This window comes from Trachemys scripta, chromosome 3 (genome assembly GCF_013100865.1).
Source record: "Trachemys scripta elegans isolate TJP31775 chromosome 3, CAS_Tse_1.0, whole genome shotgun sequence".
Classification (NCBI taxonomy): Eukaryota; Metazoa; Chordata; order Testudines; family Emydidae; genus Trachemys; species Trachemys scripta.
Genome location: NC_048300.1, coordinates 136,089,043 through 136,113,656, shown reverse-complemented (window position 1 = coordinate 136,113,656; position 24,614 = coordinate 136,089,043). Strand labels below are relative to the sequence as shown.

Below are 24,614 nucleotides of genomic sequence, written 5' to 3'. Positions count from 1 at the left end.
TGAATTTCACCCAGTAATTCATGCTATATATTGAAGATGCTCTTGATCATTTAAAAAAGTGCACGTATGAAAGTTAGCTGCAAGACGACAATGGGCATCAATGTTATGTCAGCTTCAGACCCATCATCGGAATCATATCGTTTCCATGCAGCCATGAGAATGGGAGAGAGACAAAGAGAACAGTTTACATGAAAAAACACCACCTGCCAAAATATTGATAAATCCACCAAGAAAACATAAAAATAAACAGATGCCCAAGTGCATCTTGAGATGAATAAATTATGTAAGAAAATGTATATTATGTGTGTGCAGACAAGGGAGAATGCAAGTGGGTGGATGGATGGGTCTATGAGAGAAGCATGCAATGTCATGAGCAGGGAATAGCATTTCACAGGTTGTCCATCCTTAGATCACCAGTGTAAAGGAGGTTGCTGAGATCTGGGAAATAAGGACAATGAAAAAATTTCCATCCTTAATAAAAAAATAAAGCACTCCAGGTGATATTATATACATGAAGGAATGGGGACTTACTGGTCACCCGGGGGTATGCAGTGTGACAAATTAATTTCAGATAAAGGCCTTGAGCCTTTAAGTCAATGAGAGTTTTGCTATTGGTTTTCTTATGCAAAAATTAGTATGTGATCCTGAAATTTATCGCTGTCTTACAATGCGTATATGCAAAAGGGCAGAGTTAAGGTTGCACGAGCTACCTTAATTTTGGCATTTCCTAACTTTTGTGCTTCATTTAGTTCTTTTAATGTATTCTGTATCGCAAAAAATGTCATGGAATGTATTATGGGAAAAGATAGCAGTGTTAGAACAGAGGATGTTTTCTAAAGTCATCTTTCAGGCCAGTGTTATTGCGACCAAAAGACAAGGCTTTCTGATCAGGTCATAGCCATGAAATGAAACTGGCAGTGAGTTTGGGACTATATTACTTTAGTTTCAGAGATTTTCTAGTGTTATTGCTGGGTAGCTCTCATTTCTTTGGATATTTAGATTCCTTGTCTCAAGGCTTTTTCAGTTTCTTTGCTATATTTTCAAGCTACTTGCTAAGTTAAGAAGTTAATAACAACTTGTGGTGAGCTGAAACATTCAGGAAAAAAAATAAGAACAACCCTGCACTAACCGCAAGAAAATAATCTCAACATGGAGATTATTCCATACACTTGAGCGCTCCACTCCATCATAGTAATAATAATCATGGTCTACAAACACTGCATTTTTGAAGTATTTTAAAGACATCGTCTTTTTACTCTCCACAGCACTTGTGTGAGGATGTTAAAATTATAATTTCACAAATAGAAAAATTGAGGCAGAAAGATTAAGTGACTTGTACAAGGCCACAAAGAGGGTTGGTTTGAGGCAGTGAGCCTGTGGTATTTCGGATTTCCAGTCCAGTGCTTGACACACTAAATCAAGTATCACTGAAAAATTAATTTGTGTACTGAAATTAAATAAAATTAAGAACATATTCCCTCCCTCCCATTATGCACTGCATTCCCTTGAGATTATCATAAGGTATTTTGATTGACATAACTACTGACATATACACGAAAGCGTGAATCTGGGTGAAGTGTAATTGCTTTGATTCAAAACCAAAACAACAAAAAACCCCACTCAGCTATCTGCCTTTGTGAAATAAAAGTAAATTGGTTATTGAGATTTACCTAATTGAATTTAAATTAACTAAAAACTGCACTGGAATTGTTTTGAATATTTGTCCATCATTTAACCGATAGACCCATTATCAGATTTAATTGAGGCTACAGCAAGTAACTCACCAATTTGCGGATTTCACATTCTAAGTTCTGAATACAGTCCAGTTTTCTTTTGCGGCAGCGCTGAGCTGCAATCCGGTTCTTACTGCGCCGGCGAACATCATGGATGAACTCTAACTGTTCTGAGGTTAACTTGTGCATCTTTATCATCATCTGGAAATCATTCCGTGGAAGATCTGTGATTTGATCTACAGGAAAAGGAAGCTTCACCTAAAACAAAAAGAACAAAACAACAACCAATAAAGTTACAATTTGCTTGGTTAATGCAGTAGGAACAATGCTGTAAAAGTCACTTAATTGTTTTTCCCCAAACAAATAGAGCAGCAAAAGTTTCATAATCTCTTTGGTAACAAACAACACCCCATCAAAGCCAACCAACCAACCAACCCACCCATCCACCAAAGCTTATTGCTACCATGTGATTTATTTTGTGAGGGAAATAAATTCTTTGGGCCAGATTCTCAACTGTTGTAAACCCACGTAGTTCCACTGAAATCAACAATGCTTTTCTGATTTATACCTGCTAAAAATCTGGCCCTATGAAACTAGTACTTCAAAGGAATTCTCATAGAATCTCTTACACAAACGTGGAGCCTAATCCTTTCAGTAAATGTGTTATGGGAGCAGTTAATTGCTACTGATTTCAATGGCGGTAGAGGATGCCAAACTCCTCACAGGATTAAGTCCAATTTTGCAGTGCGAGTTTTATCTGCAAATGAACAGTGGGACTAAGTCCCAGATTAGCTGCCATGTTAAAAATGCAATCTGAAAACATCAATGTGATTACCAGTTATATATAACACCACCTAGGATTGGTTTTACAAGCAGTCCAAATTAACAGTGCACCATGTCACTTGGAAGGGTCAGAGTAACTGAAAACAACAATCCTTATTCTTTCTTTACTAAAATATGTAAAAAAAAAAAAAAAAAAGACGTACTAAAATTCCATTTAAAAAAATTTATAAGACAAAGTCACATTTACTAGAAAAAAATCTAAAACCTCAGTTATTGAAATCGAAACATTTGTTCTAAGTTCTTGTATTCCTGCTCTGATGCCATCGCTGAATGCAAACACATCAGTCATCTCTTTTGATTTCCAAAATTCTAACCCTTTCTCCCACAGTTCTCGCTGAATATGCATTTAAAAACAAACAAACAAACAAGGGATGGATCACTTGATGGCTACCTGTTCTGTTCATTCCCTCTGAAGCACCTGGCATTGGCCACTGTTGGAAGACAGGATACTGGGCTAGATGGACTTTGGTCTGACCCAGTATGGCCGTTCTTATAGACTCAGACTCATAGACTTTAAGGTCAGAAGGGACATTATGATCCTCATATGTTCTAATGGAAGTTAAAGCTGTAAACACAGTCTTTGAGACAGATATGTCTGTGAAAATGGAAACGTTGCTGGATGGATTGAAACAAAAGCAATTTCTGGCATAAAAACTGTGTTTCACATATTTTGTGAGCAAATGAGAGTTGTGTGCAAAAAGGCCAAATTACTGTAAATTGGAGCCTTACTTTCCTTTTAGTGAAACAAGGTTATTGGACCAACTTCTGTTAGTGAGAAAGACAAGCTTTCAAGCTACACATATCAGGACCTGAAGAAGAGCTCTGTGTTAGCTCAAAAGCTTCTCTCTCTCTCACCAACAGAAGTTGGTCCAGTCCAAGATATTACCTCACACACCTTCTCTCTTTAATATCCTGGGACCTACACGGCTATGCTATCTTTTTCATGCCATATCTACATTGACCAAAAGAGGGCAGTAAACATTTAAGTTTTACTGTGATTATGCAGTTCAACGCCTATTTAAAGAAGTAGAATATACGGTACTTAATAATTGGTTACCAGAGAAATTACATTTAATTTCTCTAGCCAACCAAAAGATTCTGATGGAAAGGCTCCTCTGATATTCAAACATGCAATTACCACCGTCAACCAGTGCCCTTCAAGTATGTGGCGATAAAGAGATTAAGTGCACAGATAACTCTAAAATGAAAACACCTTTTTCCAGTTTGTTTACATCCAATAGTTTGCTAAGGACACACACATAACAAAGCACACTTTGACATTCATAATTTAATCTCTTCAGGTCGGCAAACATGCCAGCAATTTCCTCACTTCTTTATTGTTGCATTTCCATGCACTCTAATGTCATTGCTCCATTTTTCTCCAAGCCCCAGCCACGTGAAACTTGGTACAAACACCTACTGTATCCTTTCACACAGTTTTCATGCAATGAACTTTGCCCTGTCCCTGTGAAACTGGCTCAGAGACTGCCTAATATTATAACAGATCACACTGCAGATCAGTTTAATGGAAGAAGAAATACCAAACAGGTGCTGCCAGGGAAAACAATACTTAGCTTATATACACAGAGATTGACCTTAGACATGGTGATGTGGACTACCTTGTTTGCAGACTACTACCTACTGATATGAAGAATGTTTGATTTCCCTTTCAGACCCTTTGGACAGTAAACATAAACTTAGTGTTGTACGGTTTGCTCTTAAGCCAGTGCCTGAAAAAAATTGTCTGTGGATTCCTTTGGAAGACACCCCAGTTTAACCTGGAAAAATAAGGCTTTTACATTCAAGTTTTGACACCAAGAGTGAAAGCAAGTTTTAATTGTTTTGCTCAAAAAGTTGTTTATGTGCAGACAGGAAATTTGCCTGCATTTCATGTCACAGGGAAAAAGTTCATGTGGCAATACACTGGAATCCACTTGTAAATGCCAGGGAGAAGCAGGGCAAGGAGATAGGAAAATAAATAGAAGATTCAGAAACGACATGGGTTGAATGTGCAAACTTGGATGTACTGGGCCCAATTCTGCTCTCCATCAGGAAAAGTAGAGTGATTCCATTGACTTCAATGTGCAAAGTTACATGAGATTAAAAAAGGAAAAGGAAAACAGCGGTAGAACACCAATCTCAGCCTCTTTCACTTTACACATTATTTTCAATGTAATGCCACTTTCTTCACCTTTAAATAGTGAAACTATTTCTCAGCTAAAAAGAGGCTTCTGTGGAGTGGCTGCTGTGAGTAACTATTCTATAGTGTAGTTATAAGAAGCTAGCGATATTTTAGGCTGATTGTGGGCCAGATTCTTGACTGATATAAACTGCAACGGAGCTATGTGGATTCCCACAAGTTGAGGATCTGGTCGTGTCTCTAGCAATCTCTCAAAGGTGAGTAGCCTGCTGTATAAAACTAAACAAAGAGCTGCTTCTGAAAGAAAAAGGAAACTTTTCTGAACTCGGCCTTTCAGAGATTAAGGAATTTTCTAGAACCAGTTTGGGATATTTCAAGTCAGAAACATCCACAGAAGCCACATTCTTTCAGTGAGTTATTACAGAAGAAGGTATACATCTAGAGAAGGGAGCTATCTAAGTATCTATCTATACAATTACTTCTGCTGTATTTTTACATCACAGCAGAGGCCCTGTTCTTCACCAAAGATACCTCATAAATGCAGCCTACATCAAAAATACCTCATGATGCAGCCTACATCACTAAACAGGCCAACCCATTCTGCTATTGTTGCAATTAATATTTCCCCTAAATTATGGATGATACATTCAAAGGAAAGACGGCCAAACAACGCTTGTGAAAACTAAAATCTGCCTATGATTTTGGGGACTTTTTCTTCATCAGTACCATGAGGATGCCAGTGTAAATGTCATTACATCGAATGGCTAAGCAATTTAGTAGTGACCTAGATAGACAGGACAGCCATTGACTCAGCAAGTGAAAGGCGCATACATAACCAATTAATTCTTTCAAGCTTCACTAGCTAATGCCAGCTTGGATAGTGTGCTATTTACTACTGCACTGCTCAAGTACTGTACTAATCGCTGCTTTTCTTCTGAATAAAGGGACAGAATCAGGCCCAGTACAATCCACATGAGAGATGTGAACATCAGGTGACTGGAATTTTTCCTATCTAGTATCTTTAGCTTTTCACTTTTTATTTCTAATTGAATTTCCACAGCATCTTACTTGGGCTGCCAAATCTCTAACAAAATACCAGCAAGGTAGCTGAACCTCCTTAACCCTAGCAGCAACATTAAAACAAGTGAAGGAGCCCACAGGGAAGGGTGTGTAATAAAGCAGGGACCCTTAGACACTGACAGCATCTTTAAACACAGACCCAAAAAATCTTGCTCTTTTGGCATTTGCTTTGTTTGCACAACAACGTAAAAACTGCTAGCGCGTTCTTTTACACTGAAAGCGGCAGCCTAGTGACAGCCTGTGGTACTCAAACAGCTTGGCCCTGACACAGCTTGCAGCTCCTGGTGAGTACATCTAAAATATGGATTGTATTCTAGGAGTGACTTTTTGTGGGGAGTGAGAATTGTTTGTTATATTCTGAGGATACAATCACTAACTGCTGTTATTTCTGATACTGTTTTCCTAAAATGCATTTAAAAGGGGGAATTCTCAAAAGCGCTCTACATTAGCTCAACTTGACGGCCATTGAATTCATAGTGTTGACTCCCAACGGGAGCAGCGTCAGGCCAACAATGGGGCTTTTGAAAACCCCGCTCCCCCTGCATAAACACTGTGATATATTTATTTCTGTACACTGTGGTGAAAGCTTACAGAAATTGCTTTTTCTGACCACAATCTCCCCTCCTTACCCAGTGGAAAACCCATGAGAGGCCGAAGTCTAAAGAACAAACAAAGAACAAAAACCTTCTCTACAAGGGGCCTGCTAGCCTATGGCAAACAAACCTAACAAGATGAAAACCAAGACATATGTGGGATAATCACGCATAACAGAGTTTTGGAAGGGGAAGTCTAAGGACTGCTCACTCTGTCTTGCCCTTTCAATATACTCTTTTCTCTTTTTTCTCCACCAGCCACAGTCCTTCTCCCATCTAGATCCTGCCAGTCACTGTATCACCCATCCACAGTCTTCTACAGACAACAGTTTACACTCTGATCTGCCACTCCTCTCTCCCTCTGCAGCCACAGTTTTTCCACCATTCATTATGTGGATGCTACTTCAGTGGGCCAATGAAGCTGATCAGCTCCTAGTCAGCACTGCAGCTAAGGACATGTGACCATCAGACTGGATACAAGGGTGACAACTCTCCGGAAATCAGAGATTACTATTGCATTTATTAATAGGGACCCAGTACCGGGTTGTCTGGGTTGACTTTACATGGCACAGACTGGAATTCATTAACACTTCCAAACATAGAGAGCAAATATATTTCTTCCCTCTCAAACTGCGGATCCCCTTAAAACTTTAATATTTAGTTTTTGGTCACCAGATGAGCAGAGAACTGTTCCATCTGTCACTTGACATGAAGGCTTCTGGACTCTCATTGAAGATAGTTTGTCTTTAACATCCTCAATTGTACCAGCATTGCTTTTGTGAAAATTTTTGAAAAGTGAGTCCCTAAATCCAAGTGGGAAATTCTTAAATATAAATGACAGACATATTCAATGTGATTCCTTAGATATTAATAGTTCTTGGAAAACTCGGCCTCCTAACTCCTTCTGCCCTTGTTTATTCTTTTCAGGAAAACTTCAGCTAAGTGACCTGAGTTTAGATTTTAGATTTTTTTAGACCTAATGCAGAAGAATCTGATGCAACAAATACATAGATTTCATTACAAATGATGTTTACAGGCAGGTTGCACCCAGATTGTTTTATAGCAGCAAAAGGATATTTAGGAATATACATTTTAAGAAAACAAAGTATCATTGGGGAGAACGTTTCTGTTCTGGGTGGTCTTTTTTTTTTCTGTTTTAAGCAAGACTGTTGGAAATTGGTCATGAGGCAAAAACAGCTGTATTCTTGTCAGTGGTATTATATTCCAATAATTGACTTTAAATACTCTCCAGAGGCTGAGGGGAATGAGTGAAGAGAAGGATTTGTATGAAATTGGCCATTACATTAAACAATCTGCCAATTCCATAAAATCACAGCAGCTCAAAGGACTCTGGTTCAGATAGTCTCTCCTTTCTGCTCCTATAACTGTACTGCATTGTAACAGGGATATTTCTGCTTGCACCTGCTATTTTATCTATCAAAGGTAATTGAAGACAAAAACATCAGTAACCCCATCTTTCCAAAGGAAGAGACATCCAACAAAGAGGCATTCCCCTCCCACCACCACCAAATATTTTCTGAATTAACTGATTTGAGTACATGTGCTTCTGCGTGGCCCACATTCCCCAAGAGATCAAAGTCACCGAAGTCTGGGCAATGACAACACGTTGGGACCCAAATCAAGAATGACAGGTCTAAAATCCAAGGGACATTAGATATTTGATAACTGAGGGTCAGAGTCCATCAGCCATACATACAAATTGCAATCAATGGGAATACTCAAGAAGCAAGGTACTTCCCAGTGTGAGTGGGGAGGCAGAATATAGCCCCTTAGGTACTAGGGATTAATTATACTCACTCAACTATTTCATCAGCTACACTTTAAAATACAAACAAACAACCCATGAATAATTTCATCTTATGCTGCATGGAGACTGAGGAACTAGAGACCAGTCTGCAAAGTAATAAAGATGGCAAGGGGCAAAAATGACATTTTCAAGGTTGGAGAAAGCTCCAATTAAAAGTCTATAAAGAGGCAGCTGACTGCAGTGGTTACATTTTCAGAACATTACATGTGCTGCCCACTGATCTGATTGGCAGCAGAGTTGCTAAAACTAGGCATAATGATTTGAAAATGCACCCTACACCCCCAGGTATTTTACATTGTTTGATGCCTTTACCAGAAGCTAATTTCCAGGGACATGGATATTACAGAGTTTCTTGAGATGTCTATATGATAAGACACTTCTTAAATGAGATTGCATTGTATTTCTATCAGCTGTTCTATTGGAATAGCCTTCTCAAATTCTCTTTTCAATCAAAGATCTGAACTGGGACTTAGTGCTCACACAATCTAATTTCCCGTTATCTTGGATTGTTGATCTGGGTTCAGAGATCCATACCACCTCATGGAGTATTAATTTACTCCCACTAACAATACTTTTCATCAATACATCTCAAAGTGTCCTGCAAAAGTGGACAAGCACTATCATAATTCATGTCTTGTACATGAGGCAAAGAGAATTGACTTGCCCAGTATTACATAGAAAGTCAATGGCAGAATCAGAAATAGAAGCCAAGCATCTTAATGCCCAGCCCTCTGCTCAGTCCACTAGACCCCAACTTGCAGCCAGGGGCATTCTGAAGCCAGCTTCAATACCCCATCCGTCTGTGTCTCCCATTAATGTCTTCCTCCTTTTGTCCTCGCCACCCCGTATGCAAACAAAGCTCTCTCTGAGACGATCCACAAGGCCCCCCCCCAGCCTCCTCTTTCAACTCCCTCAGACTCACTTCTGCTGCAGCATCCACACACAGCCAAAAACAGCTAATTAGTCATTTAAAACAATAACACAAATCCCAACCTCCCATCCTCTTTACTACACCATGCTATGCATTTGCCTTCACTGAGTAACGGAATGATTTTGTGCTATCACTGTCTTCTCTCCTCCACCTTCTCCCTGCTGTCTTGTTCCCCCTTGTAAATGTGACATCTAATATAGGGCAAGATTGTGACATGGCCATTCGGGGGCAAGAGGCCTCACCCACTCCAACGTGGCTGCTTTAGGACCTGGATCTCGGATCTGGGTCCAGTTCAATGCTCTGGATATCCCACCCCCCAGGAAGCAAAGGGGCAAGAGGAGGTGGAACACTATCTCCCCTCCCCCCCTTCCCCCCAATCACAGACGTAGGAAGAAAGATGCACACTTTCAAAACTACTTCACTGCCAGAAATGGTGACTCCAAGTCACGATGCCTCCCGGGCCTGTTCAGCTGCACACCACCCTTATTTAGAGCCAAGCATAAAACAACCCCCTCCAATCTCCTCCATGTAACGGTTATGGCTTGCTATTTTGGGAGGCACCAGTTGCGAACTGAGTGAGTGATGAACAGAAGAGAGGCAAACAGAGGGAGTTTGCCTGTGGGAAGTTACCACAGAGGTTTTTTTGCCTTTCAGGCTTCTGTGAGCAGTAAATACAACATCTGAAGGGAAGACAATACGGATAGTGAGCGATTAGCTGTTGTGACCTGCACAGGATGTGCCTTGTTTGTCTTTCTTCCAAAGGATAGAAGCAAATTCGTCTGTATGAAGTGCAAGCTGGTCTCCATATTGGAAGAGAAGGTTAAAGGACTAGAGACCCAAGTATCAACCCTGTGTTGCATCAGAGAAAATGAAGACTTTCTGGATAGAAGTCAGCGTTCGGTACTGCTGGTACAGCATGCTGAAGAATCAGAGAGGGCAGTGCAGAACGGGGGAGAAAACTGGCAGCATGTGACTTCCAGAAGAAAAAAGAGGAGAACCCATGTACTCCCAATGCAGATAAAGGTAAGAAACCGTTTTCATGCTCCCTGCACAGGTACAACGGTGGAGAATGGTTTGGAAGAGTCATCTGAGAGAAGGGATCAGAAGGAGACCCCATTGACGGGAAGGCATGGAATGCATTGTTCTAGGGATGGGGGTTCGCTTACCACCACTCCCAAGACGAGGATACAGGTGGTGGTGGTCAGGGACTCCCTCCTAAGGGGGACGGAGTCATCCATCTGCTGTCCAGACTGGGAAACTCGAGAAGTGTGCTGCTTGCCTGGAGCAAGAATTTGGGATGTGACGGAGAGTCTGCTGAGACTAATCAAGCCCTCGGACTGCTCCCCATTTCTACTTCTCCACATGGACACCAATGATACTGCCTTGAGTGTGTTACTGCAGAATACGCGGATCTGGGAAGAAGGATGAAGGAGTTTGAGGCGCATGTCGTGTTCTCGTCCATCCTCCCTGTTGAAGGAAAAGGCCCAGGTAGGGACCATCCAATTATGGAAGTAAATGCTTGGTTGCGCAGGTGGTGTCGGAGAGAGGGTTTTGGATTCTTTAACCATGGGATGTTGTTCCAGGAAGGATGCTAGGAAGAGATGGGACCCACCTAATAAAGAGAGGGAAGAGCATCTTCACAGGTAGGCTTGCTAACCTAGTGAGGAGGGCTTTAAACTAGGTTCGTCAGGGAATGGAGACCTAAGCCCTGAGGTAAGTGGGGAAGTGGGATACGGGGAGGAAACACGAGGAGGATGGTGCAACAGGGGAGGCCTCCTGATTCATATTGAAAAAGTAGGGCAATCGGCTAGTTATCTTAGATGCCTGTATATGAACGCAAGAAACCTGGGAAACAAGCAGGAAAAATTGGAAGTCCTGGCACAGTCAAGGAACTATGTGATTGGAACAACAGAGACTTGGTGGGGTAACTCACATGACTGGAGCACTGTCATGGATGGGTATAAAGTGTTCAGGAAGGACAGGCGGGGGAGAAAAGGTGGAGGAGTTGCACTGTATGTAAGAGAGCAGTATGATTGCTCAGAACTCCAGTATGGAACTGGAGAAAAGCCGGTTGAGAGTCTTTGGGTTAAGTTTAGAGGTGAGAGCAACAAGGGTGATGTCGTGGTGGGCATCTGCTATAGACCACCAGACCAGGAGGATGAGGTAGACAAGGCTTTATTTGGACAACTAACAGAAGTTTCTAGATCACAGGCCCTGGTTCTCATCAGGGATTTCAATCACTCTGACACCAGCTAGGAGAGCAATACAACAATGCAGAGACAATCCAGGAAGTTTTTGGAGAGTGTTGGGGACAACTTCCTGGTGCAAGTGCTGGAGGCCATGTTCACCTTGACCTATTGCTCACAAACAGGGAAGAATTGATAGAGGAAGTAGAAATGGGTGGCAACCTGGGCAGCAGTGACCATGAGATGGTCGAGATGAGGATCCTGACAAAAGGAAAAAAAGGAGAGCAGCAGAATACGGACCCTGGACCTCAGAAAAGCAGACTTTGACTCCCTCAGAGAACTGATGGGCAGGATCCCCTGGGAGGCTACTATGAGGGGAAAAGGAGTCCAGGAGAGCTGGCTGTATTTTAAAGAAGCTTTATTGAGGGCGCAGGAACAAACCATCCCGATGTGCAGAAAGAATAGTAAATATGGCAGGCAACCCAGCTGGCTTAACAGAGATATCTTTGGTGGGCTTAAACACAAAAAAGAAGTTTACAAGAAGTGGAAACTTGGACAGATGACTAGGGAGGAATATAAAAAATATTGTTCGAGTATGCAGGAGTGAAATCAGGCAGGCCAAAGCACAATTAGAGTTGCAGCTAGCAAGGGATGTGAAGGGTAACAAGAAGGGTTTCTACAGGTATGTTAGCAACAAGAAAAAGGTCAGGGAAAGTGTGGGACCCTTACCGAATAGGGGAGGCAACCTAGTGACAGATGATGTAGAAAAAGCTGAAGTACTCAATACTTTTTTTGCCTCGGTCTTCACAGACAAGGTCAGCTCCCAGACTGCTGCACTGGGCAGCACAGTATAGGGAGGAGGTGAGCAGCCCTCAGTGCTGAAAGAACAGGTTAAGGACTATTTAGAAAAGCTGGACATGCACATAACCATGGGGCTGGATCTAATGCATCTGAGGGTGATGAGGGAGTTGGCTGATGTGATTGCATTGGCCATTATTTTTGAAAAACTTGTGGTGATCGGGGGGAGGTCCCGGATGATCGTAAAAAGGCAAATATAGTGCCCATCTTTAAAAAAGGGAAGAAGGAAAATCTGGGAACTATAGACCGGTCAGTCTCATTTCAGTCCCTGGGAAAATCATGGAGCAGGTCCTCAAGGAATCCATTTTGAAGCACTTAGAGGAGAGGAAGGTGATCAGGAATAGTCAACATGGATTCACCAAGGGCAAGTCATGCCTGACCAACGTGATTGCCTTCTATGAAGAGATAACTGACTCTGTGGATATGCGAAAAGCGGTGGATGTGATATACCTTGACTTTAGCAAAGACTTTGGATACAGTCTCCCATAGTATTCTTGCCAGCAAGTTAGAGAACTATGGATTGGATGAATGGACTATAAGGTGGATAGAAAGCTGACTAGATCGTTGGGCTCAACGGGTAGTGATCAACGGCTCAATGTCTAGTTGGCAGCTGGTATCAAGCGGAGTGCCCCGGGGGTCGGTCCTGGGACCAGTTTTGTTCAACATCTTCATTAATGATTTGGATGATGGGGCGGATTGCACCCTCAGCAAGTTTGTGGATGACACTAAGCTGGGCATAGAGGTAGATACACTGGACTGTGGGGATAGGGTCAAGAGTAACCTAGACAAATTGGAGGAATGGGCCAAAAGAAATCTGATGAGGTTCAACAAGGACAAGTGCAGAGTCCTGCACTTAAGGATGGAAGAATCCCATGCACTGCTACAGGCTGGGGACGGACTGGCTAAGCGGCAGTTCTGCAGAAAAGGACCTGGGGATTACAGTGGACAAGAAGCTGGATATGAATAAACAGTGCGCCCTTGTAAGCAAGAAGGCTAACGGCATATTGGGCTGCATTAGTAGGAGCATTGCCAGCAGATCGAGGAAAATGATTATTCCCCTCTATTTGGCACTGGTGAGGCCACATCTGGTGTACTGTGTCCTGTTTTGGGCCCCCCACTACAGAAAGGATGTGGACACATTGGAGAGAGTTCAGCGGAGGGCAATGAAAATGATCAGGGGGCTGGAGCACATGACTTATGAGGAGAGGCTGAGGGAACTGTTTAGTTCCTCTCCTTGTTTAGTCTGCAGAAGAAAAGAGTGAGGGGGGATTTGATAGCTGCCTTCAACTACCTGAAGGGGGATTCCAAAGAGGATGGAGCTCGGCTGTTCTCACTGGTAGCAGGTGACAGAACAAGGAGCAATGGTCTCAAGTTGCAGTCAGGGAGGTCTAGGTTGGATATTAGGAAACACTATTTCACTAGGAAGGTGGTGAAGCACTGGAATGGGTTACTTAGGGAGGTGGTGGAATCTCCATCCTTCGAGGTTTTTAAGGTCCGGCTTGACAAAGCCCTGGCTGGGATGATTTAGTTGGGGTTGATCCTGCTTTGAGCAGGGGATTGGACTAGATGACCTCCTGAGGTCTCTTCCAACCCTAATCTTCTATGATTCTATGAACCACACCTCAGGAAGAAGGCAGGAATAACAATACATTGCAGCAATTGGTAGAAGTTTTGAAAAATTAAACGACTTTCTACAAGTGGGGCATAAAATAACGGGTTTTTTTGTGTCCCTCTCTTTCTCTTTTCACCCCCGTGGGTCTGAGTCCAGTCAGTTCCATCCTAGGCTCTCACAACATATGCTAACCCAGGCAATGAACTTACCTGCTTTCCATGCTAGAGCAGCAGGTCTCAAGACAATGTTTTATTGTTCTGACCCAGGACAGCAGATATGCTGTTCCATATAGAAATTACTCCAGTACACTCGCCTCAATTCCCTAATGGAATTCTGTAAAAACACCCATTCTCTTTTCAGCTCTCAAGCTATGCACTGTACCTTCATTCTCCCAAGCTTATAAATTTACACTGAAATACTCACACTCCTAGTTAGTTAACAGCCACCACAGCATTTATACCTGGCCTTTTTGCCTTTGTAAATTACCCTATTTCTTCTCACTGATGGAAGAACATTTGTCAGTGCTGCATGGAAATTCACAGCTTGTTTCTTGGTCCCATACATTTTCCCTGCTTCTCTCTATCATTTCTGAAAATTCACGGATAACAATCCTCGATGTTTTATGCAACTGTCTGCTAGAGTTCTTCAGTAACGAGGAAAGTGTGGTCCTAGGCAGGAAGTACAATCCAAATAATCAATTTGATGAGAGGCAAAGCTCACTGGTTGCAAATAAAGACAACACATAGGGAGGCTGCACAGTTTAGAGCAGTGGTGGGCAACTGTGGCCTGCGGGGCATGAGACGTTTTGCTGACGTTGACCATCTGCAGGCACTGCCCCCTGCAACTCCCAGTGGCTGCGGTTCACCATTCCCGACCAATGGGAGCTGCGGGAAGAGGTGGCCAGCACATTGCTGCGGCCCGCTGCTTCCCACAGCTCCATTGGCCGGGAGCAACAAATTGTGACCACTGGGAGCTGCGGAGGGCCGTGCCTGCGGACGGTCAATGTTAGCAAAATGTCTTGCAGCCCGCAATTAGATTACCCTGATGGGCTGCATGCTGCCCTCGAGCCACAGGTTGCCCACCACTGGTTTAGAGGATAGGCCATGAGACTGGGAGGAAGCGAACCTGGGTTCTGTTCCTAGCTCTGTCACTGACCAGCTGTGTGACTTTAGGTTAGTTGTTTCTCCTCCCATCCTTTGTCTGTCTCATACAGATTGCAAGTGATTTGGAGCAGGGACTCTGTTTATACAGTGCCGTGCCTACCTCTACAAGGCCATAATCTTGGGCCCTGTAAGTGCTACCATAATATTACACTCTATAAACCAAGCTGTAGGAAACAGTACAGTTTAAGAGTGAAAATATACTTTAATTCCTTACAATAGATATATTTTTAGCTAGGTGCAAGAAGGAAAAAGAGAGGTGGCAGCATTTCTACGAACATACATTTACTCTCATAATTCAGCTGTTTGCTGCTGCTTGTTTAATATTAAAATTTCAGTAAGTGCCAAGTCTCTAGGAACTCAACACAGCTATTCATGATCTCTCCTCTGTTAACCATGCAGATTCAGCTGACGAGGAGATGAATACATATTACCGTTTGCCTCTGTAAATTAGAAAGTGCTGGGCAAATGCCAAAAGTTATTTAAGAGAATAAAGGACTGATTCAATGGGTCACAATGACTGTTACATGTGTACTTATCTTAATTCCCTACCTCATGTCCTCTGTCTTGCACAGGACATGATTCACTGTCTGCTTCTGAGAACGACCCAGACTCATCACTGGAGTTTGTTCCATAGGATGGCTCACATTTAATCTGGGGTCTGACTTGGTTGTACATTCCATCTCCCATCATGCCTGGCTCCTGATGTTCAGGGGCCAGGAATCGAGCTCCTTGGGAACAGGGGGAAGATGAAAACTCACACAGAGGGAGGCTACAGGGAGAACCAACACTGCCATCCTCTGCATATGAGTAGGAGGAACATGAGCTAGAGGTCCTGGTTCTGGTTTCCAAAGGAGGAGAGCGAGGGCAAACTTTAATTGGCACCGGGCAGCTGGTGTTAGGCCGCATCCTTCCTGGCAAGTGATCAGCTGTCAGTCCACTGTGGGAATAGGTCTGTGAACTAGGAAGGGATTGGCTGCCTCCAGCCCACAGACCCTTTGGCACAGTCTCAGTGAGGTCTTTGTCCAAGTTGCTCACACCAGAATATGAATGCACTGAAGTGTTTACTTGGTCACAAGCATTTGAAGAGAATATAACACTCCTCCTGTCCAGTTCACCTTCCTGTTTACAGAGTGCTTCAAAACCAGGCCCTCTGAGTGGTGATCCCATTGTGAAGTTGGAAGTATCCTTCTGAATGGCATGGGACTGTCCATAATTCCCTGTGAAAGGGCTGTAGTCAGTTTTCTGGTCACCCTGAGTTGTCCCTTGGTCAAAAGGGCATGTTGGACCCCTGGCAAAGTGCTGTTGGGAAGTACTGGGGAAGCCAACCAAATCTACGCTTTTTGTTCTGTTGAAGAAAGACCTTAAGCAGGAAGGAGAGGACACACTTTTAGACCCGTCAACACAAGTGGGACTTGGCTGTTTCCTGTCCATTTCAACATCCCCTTCTTTATCCCTGATGTCAGGTTCATCTCCAGACAGGCAAAGCGTGATGCTTTCTTCATCGTTTTCCTCATTCTGAGGCTCGCTTTTTATCTGCCCCACAGCAAGTCCTGATTTGAGGCCATTTCCAGAACTCTCTTCACTGAATGTGCTTGCAAAACTTGAGGTACTGATGTGTGATGTGTTGTAGACATTCTTGGTACAAGCAAGCTGGTATTTCTTATATCTTGGGTACCGTGTTACTGAGTCTTTGTCCAAACTGTCCTTGCTATCTCTCAGCATGTCAGAGTCAGGCAGCATCCCTTCTTCCTTGTCTGCTCCAGAACTAGTGGATTCAAAGTTAAAGGGTTCCTGATGCATTCTTTCCCTTGGGCAGGATATCTTTGAAGTCTCTGATTCCATAGTTTCCTCCTCTTCTCCATCAGAGTTCTCTTCATCGTGCATTCTCTGACAGGTGGTATCCTTTTTGCACAGGAACAGGCCATCTTCATTGTTCAGCAGCTGAGTCTGAAGGAAGCTGAAGCAGGAGTCCTCCAGGTTGTGCATGCGCAGGAATTCAGCACAGTGGATGACCTCCTGGATGTTTTCTCTGCTGAGTAACAGCTTAGCAGTGTAGGCAAACTGTAACAATGGACCAAATCCTCTGGCAGTGACCTGCAAAAAAACAACAACAGGGAAATTGACATCATTACCATCAGTACAGCTATTGTCCCAAGCCTTTCAAGTGTAGTTAGATAACCTGACAGCTCTAATGTCCATAAATAAATACTGTAAAGTACCAATTAATCTTTTATCAGGTCAGCCATTATGCTACTTCCAATAATTAATGCTGTCTGCTCTGTGTTGCTTTTATACCTCATATTACAGGCTGAACTAAACGTTACTCAGGGTACGTCTTCACTACCCACCATATCGGCGGGTAGCAATCGATTTATCTGGGATCGATATATCGTGTCTCGTTAAGACGCGATATATCGATCTCCAAACGTGTTCACCGTCGACTTCGGAACTCCACCAGAGCGAGTGGCGGTAGCGCAGTTGACGGGGGAGCCGCGGCTGTCAATCCCGCTCTGTGTGGACCCCAGGTAATTCAATCTTAGATACTTCGACTTCAGCTATGCTATTCGCGTAACTGAAGTTGCGTATCTTAGATCGACCCCGCCCTCCCCAGTGTAGACCAGCCCTTAGACTGAGTGACTTAAAGAGCTATGAACAAGGCATTTAAAAGATGTAAAAATATACATTAGCATACACACTATTAATCTGTCAATGAATGAATTCATAGTTCTCCGTTAACATGATGCATTGCAACAAGAAGATACAAATGACAGTATGATTCTTCTAACCCTTGTGCAGAATGGGTTGGAGGATAAAGGTGTCATTTAATCTGAACAGTGTTTTGGGAGGGAAACATGTATGCTGAATGTTATATGAAAATTCAGATAAGAACTTTCCCCCCTAGTCTGAAAGGCAACCAGGCTAATGTTTCCTCAAATCTATGCTAGCCACCATTTATCTAGTTGCTATTTCACAAACAATGGAAGATTTTGAATTTGTACTGCACATGGGTTCTCCTCAATCAGAGGAATTGCATTATTTCTGGTTTCAGTGAATATGAATTACAGCATGCAGGGAATAGGTTCACATTCATATTCAACTGCTACAAGTCACACAGATCCCTAGCCTGGAAGATAATTTTACTCTATTTTTCTTTGGGAATGAATTACACTTATTTCCTGGATAGTATTATACATATACACCACACACATATTATATATAAGGAATACATACCCTCACATGTGTACATGCACACCTCCCCTCTCCGCCCCCTCAGATATGTTGTGGTGATATCCATACACAGAGCCATGTGATAAATTGCATATATTATGCACTTTTGACTACTGTACCTCACCTGCATCCTGCCCATTAATCCATTGCAATTGACTTCAACTAAAGGTTTTTCCCATCTATCCTCCCCCACAAATTATTCTGGGCTGAAGCGCAGCAAAAGCACTACTCGTTCCTGGAGCAGCAACAGGTTTAAGATCGGATATGTCCTGACTAATCCAGGACTAGAAATGGAAGCATCTTAATGATAAAGGGAAATTTCTAGCTTTTCCTGGTCCCCATCCTTTGTATTCTGAAAAGCAGACTCGTGCCAAATTTTCACTGACAGACCAGTCCAAAGCTGTGGCTCACAGTCAAGGAACAAGATTTCTAAGACAGGAAGGATTGTCCAGCGGTTAGGACACTAAGATGGGACTAAAAAAAAACAAACAGCGTTAAATTCCTTGCAGCACCCAAGTCTTCCTGTATGACACTGGGAAGTCACTTAGCCTCTCTGTACCTTAGGTCCCCATTTGTAAAATAGGGAAGCTGGTTCCTATCACACAGAGGTATTGTGAAGATAAATACATTAAAGATCATGAGGCACTCCGACATGATGATAGCAGGGGACAGATAAGTACCCTAAGATAGGCACATGGCTTTTCAATGAGTTACACAGCACCTGCTTTACCCGTGCAACGTTCTGATAAATCAGATTTTAAATCTGAAAAGTTAGGATAGTAATCATCGATATGTAGGGCTGAAAGGGACTTTGAGAGATTATCTAGTCCCCTGAGCTGAGGCAGAACCAAGTAAATCTAGATCATCCCTGACTGGTGTTTATCTAACCTCTTCTTAAAAACCTCCAAGAACAGAGATTCCACAACCTCCTTTAGTAACCTGTTCCAATGTGTAACTATCCTTATGTTAGAAAGTTTTTCCTAACATGTAACCTAAATCTCCCTTGCTGCAGATTAAGCCCCTTCCTTCTTGTCCGACCTTCGGTGGACATGGAGAACAGTTGATCACCGTCCTCTTTGCAACAGCCCCTAATATAATTGAAGACTTACCCGGTCCTCTCTCAGTCTTCTTTTCTCAAGACTAAACATGACCAGCTTTTTTTTTTTAAACTTTTCCTCACAGGTTAGGTTTTCTAAACCTTTCATCATTTCTGTTGCTCTCCTTTGGACTCTCTCCAATTTGTCCACATCTTTCCTAAAGTGTGGCACGCAAAATTGGACACAGTACTCCAGTTGAGGCCTGTTAATAAACCCCAGAATGATATTAGCCTTTTTCACAACTGCATCATATTGCTGACTCATATTCAATTTATGATCCACTATAGCCCCCAGATTCTTTACAGTTAGCCAGTTATTCTCCATTTTGTAGTTATACATTTGATTTTGCCTTTCTAAGTGAAGTACTTTGCACTTGTCTTTATTGTATTTAACCTTACTGAATTCAGACCAATTCTCCAATTTGTCAAGATCCTTTCAAATTCTAATCCTGTCCTCCCAAGTGCTTGCAACCCTTCCCAGCTTCCACAAATGTTATGAGCATACTCTCCATTATCGAAGTCATTAATAAAATATTGAATAGTACTGGACCCAGGATAGACCCCAGCAGCACCCACTAGATACGTCCTCCCAATTTGACTGCGAACCACTGATAACTACTTTTTGAGTAAGATCTTTCAACCAGTTGTGCACTTACTTTAATTCATCTAGACCACATTTCCCTAGTTTGCTTATAAGAATGTCATGTGTGGCTGTGTCAAAAGTCTTACTAAAATCAAGATATATCATGTCTACTACTTCTCCCCCCTGGGAATAATTATGTATGTTTGGAATCGACTCACTCATAATGCTAAAGCCATGAGTGAGTCATGCAGGTCATTCCAAAGAAGTGCTTATAAATCCTTTGCCACACAGCATCATCAGGTACTTTGTACAGGCCACATATTTTAGAGAAAAAATGAGAGAGAAAACTTTAAAAAGAAACTATTGTAAAGCCAGGCTGTCAAGAGCCCTACTATATAAATCTTGGAAGGAGAGGAAAACAACCATCTTTTTAGACACTTCTTAAAATTGCTCTCAATAGATTTTCTATACAAAAAGTACCACAATAAATGCTATTTTAGAAAACTTCTAACTTGACTGCTTGTATCTTACACAATTCTTGCAACAAAGCCTATACATTCCCCTTTTACATTATGTGTCCGGTGGAAAATTGCCTAGATTTAAGAGTTGGCTATTGAACTGATCTTTGCTCTGTCGGTGTTACATTTTTTGCCTGTTAGATTGTCAGTTCACTGAAAGTGTATCTGCATTTTATCTACACTCAGTTTGATTAGCAAGACTGCTCGGAAACTTTAACATAAGAACGGCTATACAGGGTCAGACCAAAGGTCCATCTAGCCCAGTATCCTGTTTTCCAGCAGTGGCCAATGGCAGGTGCCTCAGAGAGAATGAACAGAACAGGCAATTACCAAGCGATCACCATCCCATCGCCCACTCCCAGCCTCAGCAAACACAGGCTAGGGACACCATCCCTGCCCATCCTGGATAACAGTCATTGATGGACTATCCTCCATGAATTTATCTAGTTCTTTTTTGAACCCTGTTATAGTCTTGGCCTTCACAACATCCTCTGGTAAAGAGTTCCACCAGTTGACTGTGCGTTGTGTGAAGAAATACTTCCTTTTGTTTGTTTTATACCTGCTGCCTATTAATTTTATTTGGTGACCCCTCGTTCTTGTGTTATGCGAAGGAGTAAATAACATTTCCTTATTTACTTTCGCCACACCAGTCATGATTTTATAGACCTCAATCATATCCCCCCTTAGTCATCTCTTTCCCAAGCTGAAAAGTCCCAGTCTTATTAATTTCTCCTCATAAGGAAGCTGTTCCATACCCCTAATCATTTTTGTTGCCTTTTACTGTACCTTTTCCAATTCCAATACATCTTTTTTGAGATGGGGTGACCACATCTGCATGCAATATTCAAGATGTGGGTGTACTATGGATTTAGAGAGAGGTAATATACTATTTTTGGCCTTATTATTTATCCCTGTCTTAATGATTCCCGACATTGTTAGCTTTTTTGACTGCCGCTGTACATTTAGTGGATGTTTTCAGAGAACTATCCACAATGACTCTAAGATCTCTTTCTTGAGTGGTAACAGCTAACTTAGACCCCATCATTTTATATGTACAGTTGGGATTATGTTTTCCAATGTGCATTACTTTGCATTTATCAACACTGAATTTCATCTGCCATTTTGTTGCCCAGTCATCCAGTTTTGTGAGATCCCTTTGTAACTCTTTGCAGTCAGCTTTGGACTTAACTATCTTGAGTAATTTTGTATCATCTGCAAATTTTGCCATCTCACTGTTTAACCCTTTTTCCAGATCATTTATGATGTTAAACAGTACTTGTCCCAGTACAGACCCCTGGGGGACACTACTATTTACTTCTCTCTCCATTCTGAATACTGACCATTTATTCCTACCCTTTGTTTCCTATCTTTTAACCAGTTACCGAACCATGAGAGGATCTTCCCTCTTTTCCCATGACAGCTTACTTAGCTTAAGAGCCTTTGGTGAGGGACCTTGTCAAAGGCTTTCTGAACATCTAAGTATACTATAACCACTGGATCACCCTTGTCCACATGCTTGTTGACTGCTTAAAGAATTCTAATAGATTGATGAGGCATGATTTCTCTTTACAAAAACCATGTTGACTCTTCCCCAACAAATCGTGTTCATCTAGGTGTCTGATAATTCTGTTCTTTACTGTAGTTTCAACCAGTTTGCCCAGTACTGAAGTTAATATTACCGGCTTGTAATTGCTGAGATCACCTCTGGAGCCTTTTTTAAAAATTGGCATCACATTAGCTATCCTCCAGTCATCTGGTACAGAAGGTGATTTAAATGTGCCACTCAGAAGCCAATTTTTTCTTGATAAGATCTTCAATAAATGGGTTTTTGTATCACTGCATATCTTGTAAAAATCAGCTACAACGTGCGACTGTAAGAGCAGTAGATTATAGTGTATTTGAGATCAGAAGAGACTCCGTGGAATAAAAAGGCTCTCATGGTAGTTATCTAACATAACCACTAGGGGGAATGACTGCAAAACAAATTGAAGCATTCGATGGCTCTGTCTACTATGTTTTCACCTGTGCTGTTTGCTATAATGTAGATAGTCTAAAGAACCTTGTAACTGACTTATAACATTCCACAATAAAGCTATCTTCCAGGCTGACTTGGTCTTTCACTCCTAATAACCCTAGATGATAGAGTATTCAGGACATCTGTTTTATGCAGAGAATATCAGAAGCAGAGCTCTTGCCACGCTAAGGAGGAAATATGGAAGACACCTCTTTAAAATATGTAGAAAAAACTTTGAATGAAGGGCAGATGAGAGAGACGGTCAGGCCCGCACCTTGAATTAATTTTGATCTGACACAGAAATTTTGTAACCATCACTGTCCTAATTCATTTACAGACACACAAAATAAAGTTACCATTAACGCACCACAACGATCAAACTTTCAGCTCTAATAGACGCCCTCAGGGAGGAGTCTCTGAAATGTTTCAATTCAGAGCTAATGTTTTAAACTATACAAACAATAACTTTGATAATAAATGCATGCACACACTTGCTGGTAAGTGTTAAAACTAGCAGAATCTCAGTAGCCTGAAGCTGTCTAAATGATTTGGCCTCTATTATGGGTCCACCTTCTTATTGCTGTTGGAACTGCTTATATTTAATTCACTGTGACAAGAAAGCAGATATTCAGGCACTGGAGTATGGTTATACATATTGCACATTTTGAAAAGGAAGATTTAAAAGCTGCATATATTACAGCTACCCAGGCACTTCCATATCTATGGATTGGGTTTTTACAGCAGGAATGGTCCTTTAAAAAGATCACACTACAGATATGTCACAGTACAACAATTTGTGAATCCAAGGTGATATGTTTTACTAATGGAATTGGGGTTTATTAATCCAAAATAATGCTCCCCATTTATATTTTAGAGAAACATTGGGTAGATGGATAAAATGCTACTCACAGACCAACACCACAACCAAACTTTATTTTTGATATTACAAATAAGATGTCCGATTTCCAGAATCTATTTGCTGCCAAATTTGAGAGGTGTTTTCAATAAAAATAAGCATTCAACAAGACCGCTCAGTTTGTGAGAACATGTATGGAGCATCCTCTCCGAACGGATATGCCAGGCCACTACACCACTAGCCTCTCATGATACACAGCTCTTCTGACTACTAGACAGAGTAGTTAAAAGTGTGTGTGTACAAAATCCCAACCTAGGAAACAAACAAGCTCTGGAACAATATATGTGTGCCAGCTCTCTGACCGTACACTGCATCCCTTTCTTTTACCTTTCATCCCTTTGCTGTCTTTTTGATTGTAAGCTGGGCTTTGTCCTCATATATAGTTGAAATGTGCCTAGCACACTGTGGACTCTACCACAACCTAAGTAATAAACAATTTTATTTTGTTTTTCTTGTGTAACCCCCTGGTCTGTGGGCATTAAATATCTCACTCTGTGCCCCAGCCCCATTGGATACCAGACTGTCACAGCTCCACCCACAGAGACTGGCTCTTTGGCTCAAGTTACAGACACTTCCGTTTTTAGCTCAGGAGGTCCATGGTTCAGCTCCCGTGTTGGCCATGATGGCAGTTGTCATGCTTGCTTCCAATGATCAAAATTTAATGTGGAACTCTAAGTCAATTTTGTCTTATGAAGCAACATGAGGCCTGGTTAGTGGTGGAATAGAGGAGTGTGATGCTGATCATCAGGAGCACTCTAGAAACTGTGTATAGTGGGGAGACGATTATTAAGAGATTCTGAGATTATAAGTCCGTAAGGGTCCACTGTGATCATCTAGTCTGACCTTCTGCATAACACAAGCTATAGGACCTTCACTAAATTAATTCCTGTTTGATCTACAGCATATCTTTTAGAAATCGACTGGCTAATTAGCATTAGAAAATACTACATTTATTGACAAGACCATACATTTATAGACTCGCAGAAACTAAGGATGCAAAACCCATTTAGATTATTCTGTCTCTCCCTTTGTTACCCAGAGAGTAATGAGTGTTTTGTTCTATCTAGTTTTAATTGGCTTAAGTGGCAGGACTTCCACTACTTCCTCTGGGAGACGGTTACTAGAACCTACTTAAGACCTCACTGGTAGGAAATTTTGCTTCCCTTATTTTCAATCACACAATTTTTTGTTTTATCTCCTAGGATCCTCTAAACAATTCCTCTCCCTCCTGGGCATTTAGACATTTCAAATACTTGCAAAATTACTATATTCCCTACCTCCCACTCGTCCTT

At 41.9% G+C, this 24,614-nt stretch overlaps 1 protein-coding gene across 2 annotated transcripts in view; it reads right to left on the bottom strand.

Moving 5' to 3' along the window:
- Positions 1-24,614, bottom strand: part of BACH2 (BTB domain and CNC homolog 2) — a 253,173-nt gene that overhangs the window by 7,550 nt on the left and 221,009 nt on the right. For both annotated transcript variants that reach the window (XM_034766029.1, XM_034766028.1), the window contains 2 exons: positions 15,517-17,061; positions 1,785-1,991 (listed from right to left, as the gene is read on the bottom strand). In XM_034766029.1, coding sequence (XP_034621920.1) covers positions 1,785-1,991; positions 15,517-17,061 — 1,752 coding nt within the window. The remainder of the gene's footprint in view (positions 1-1,784; positions 1,992-15,516; positions 17,062-24,614) is intronic.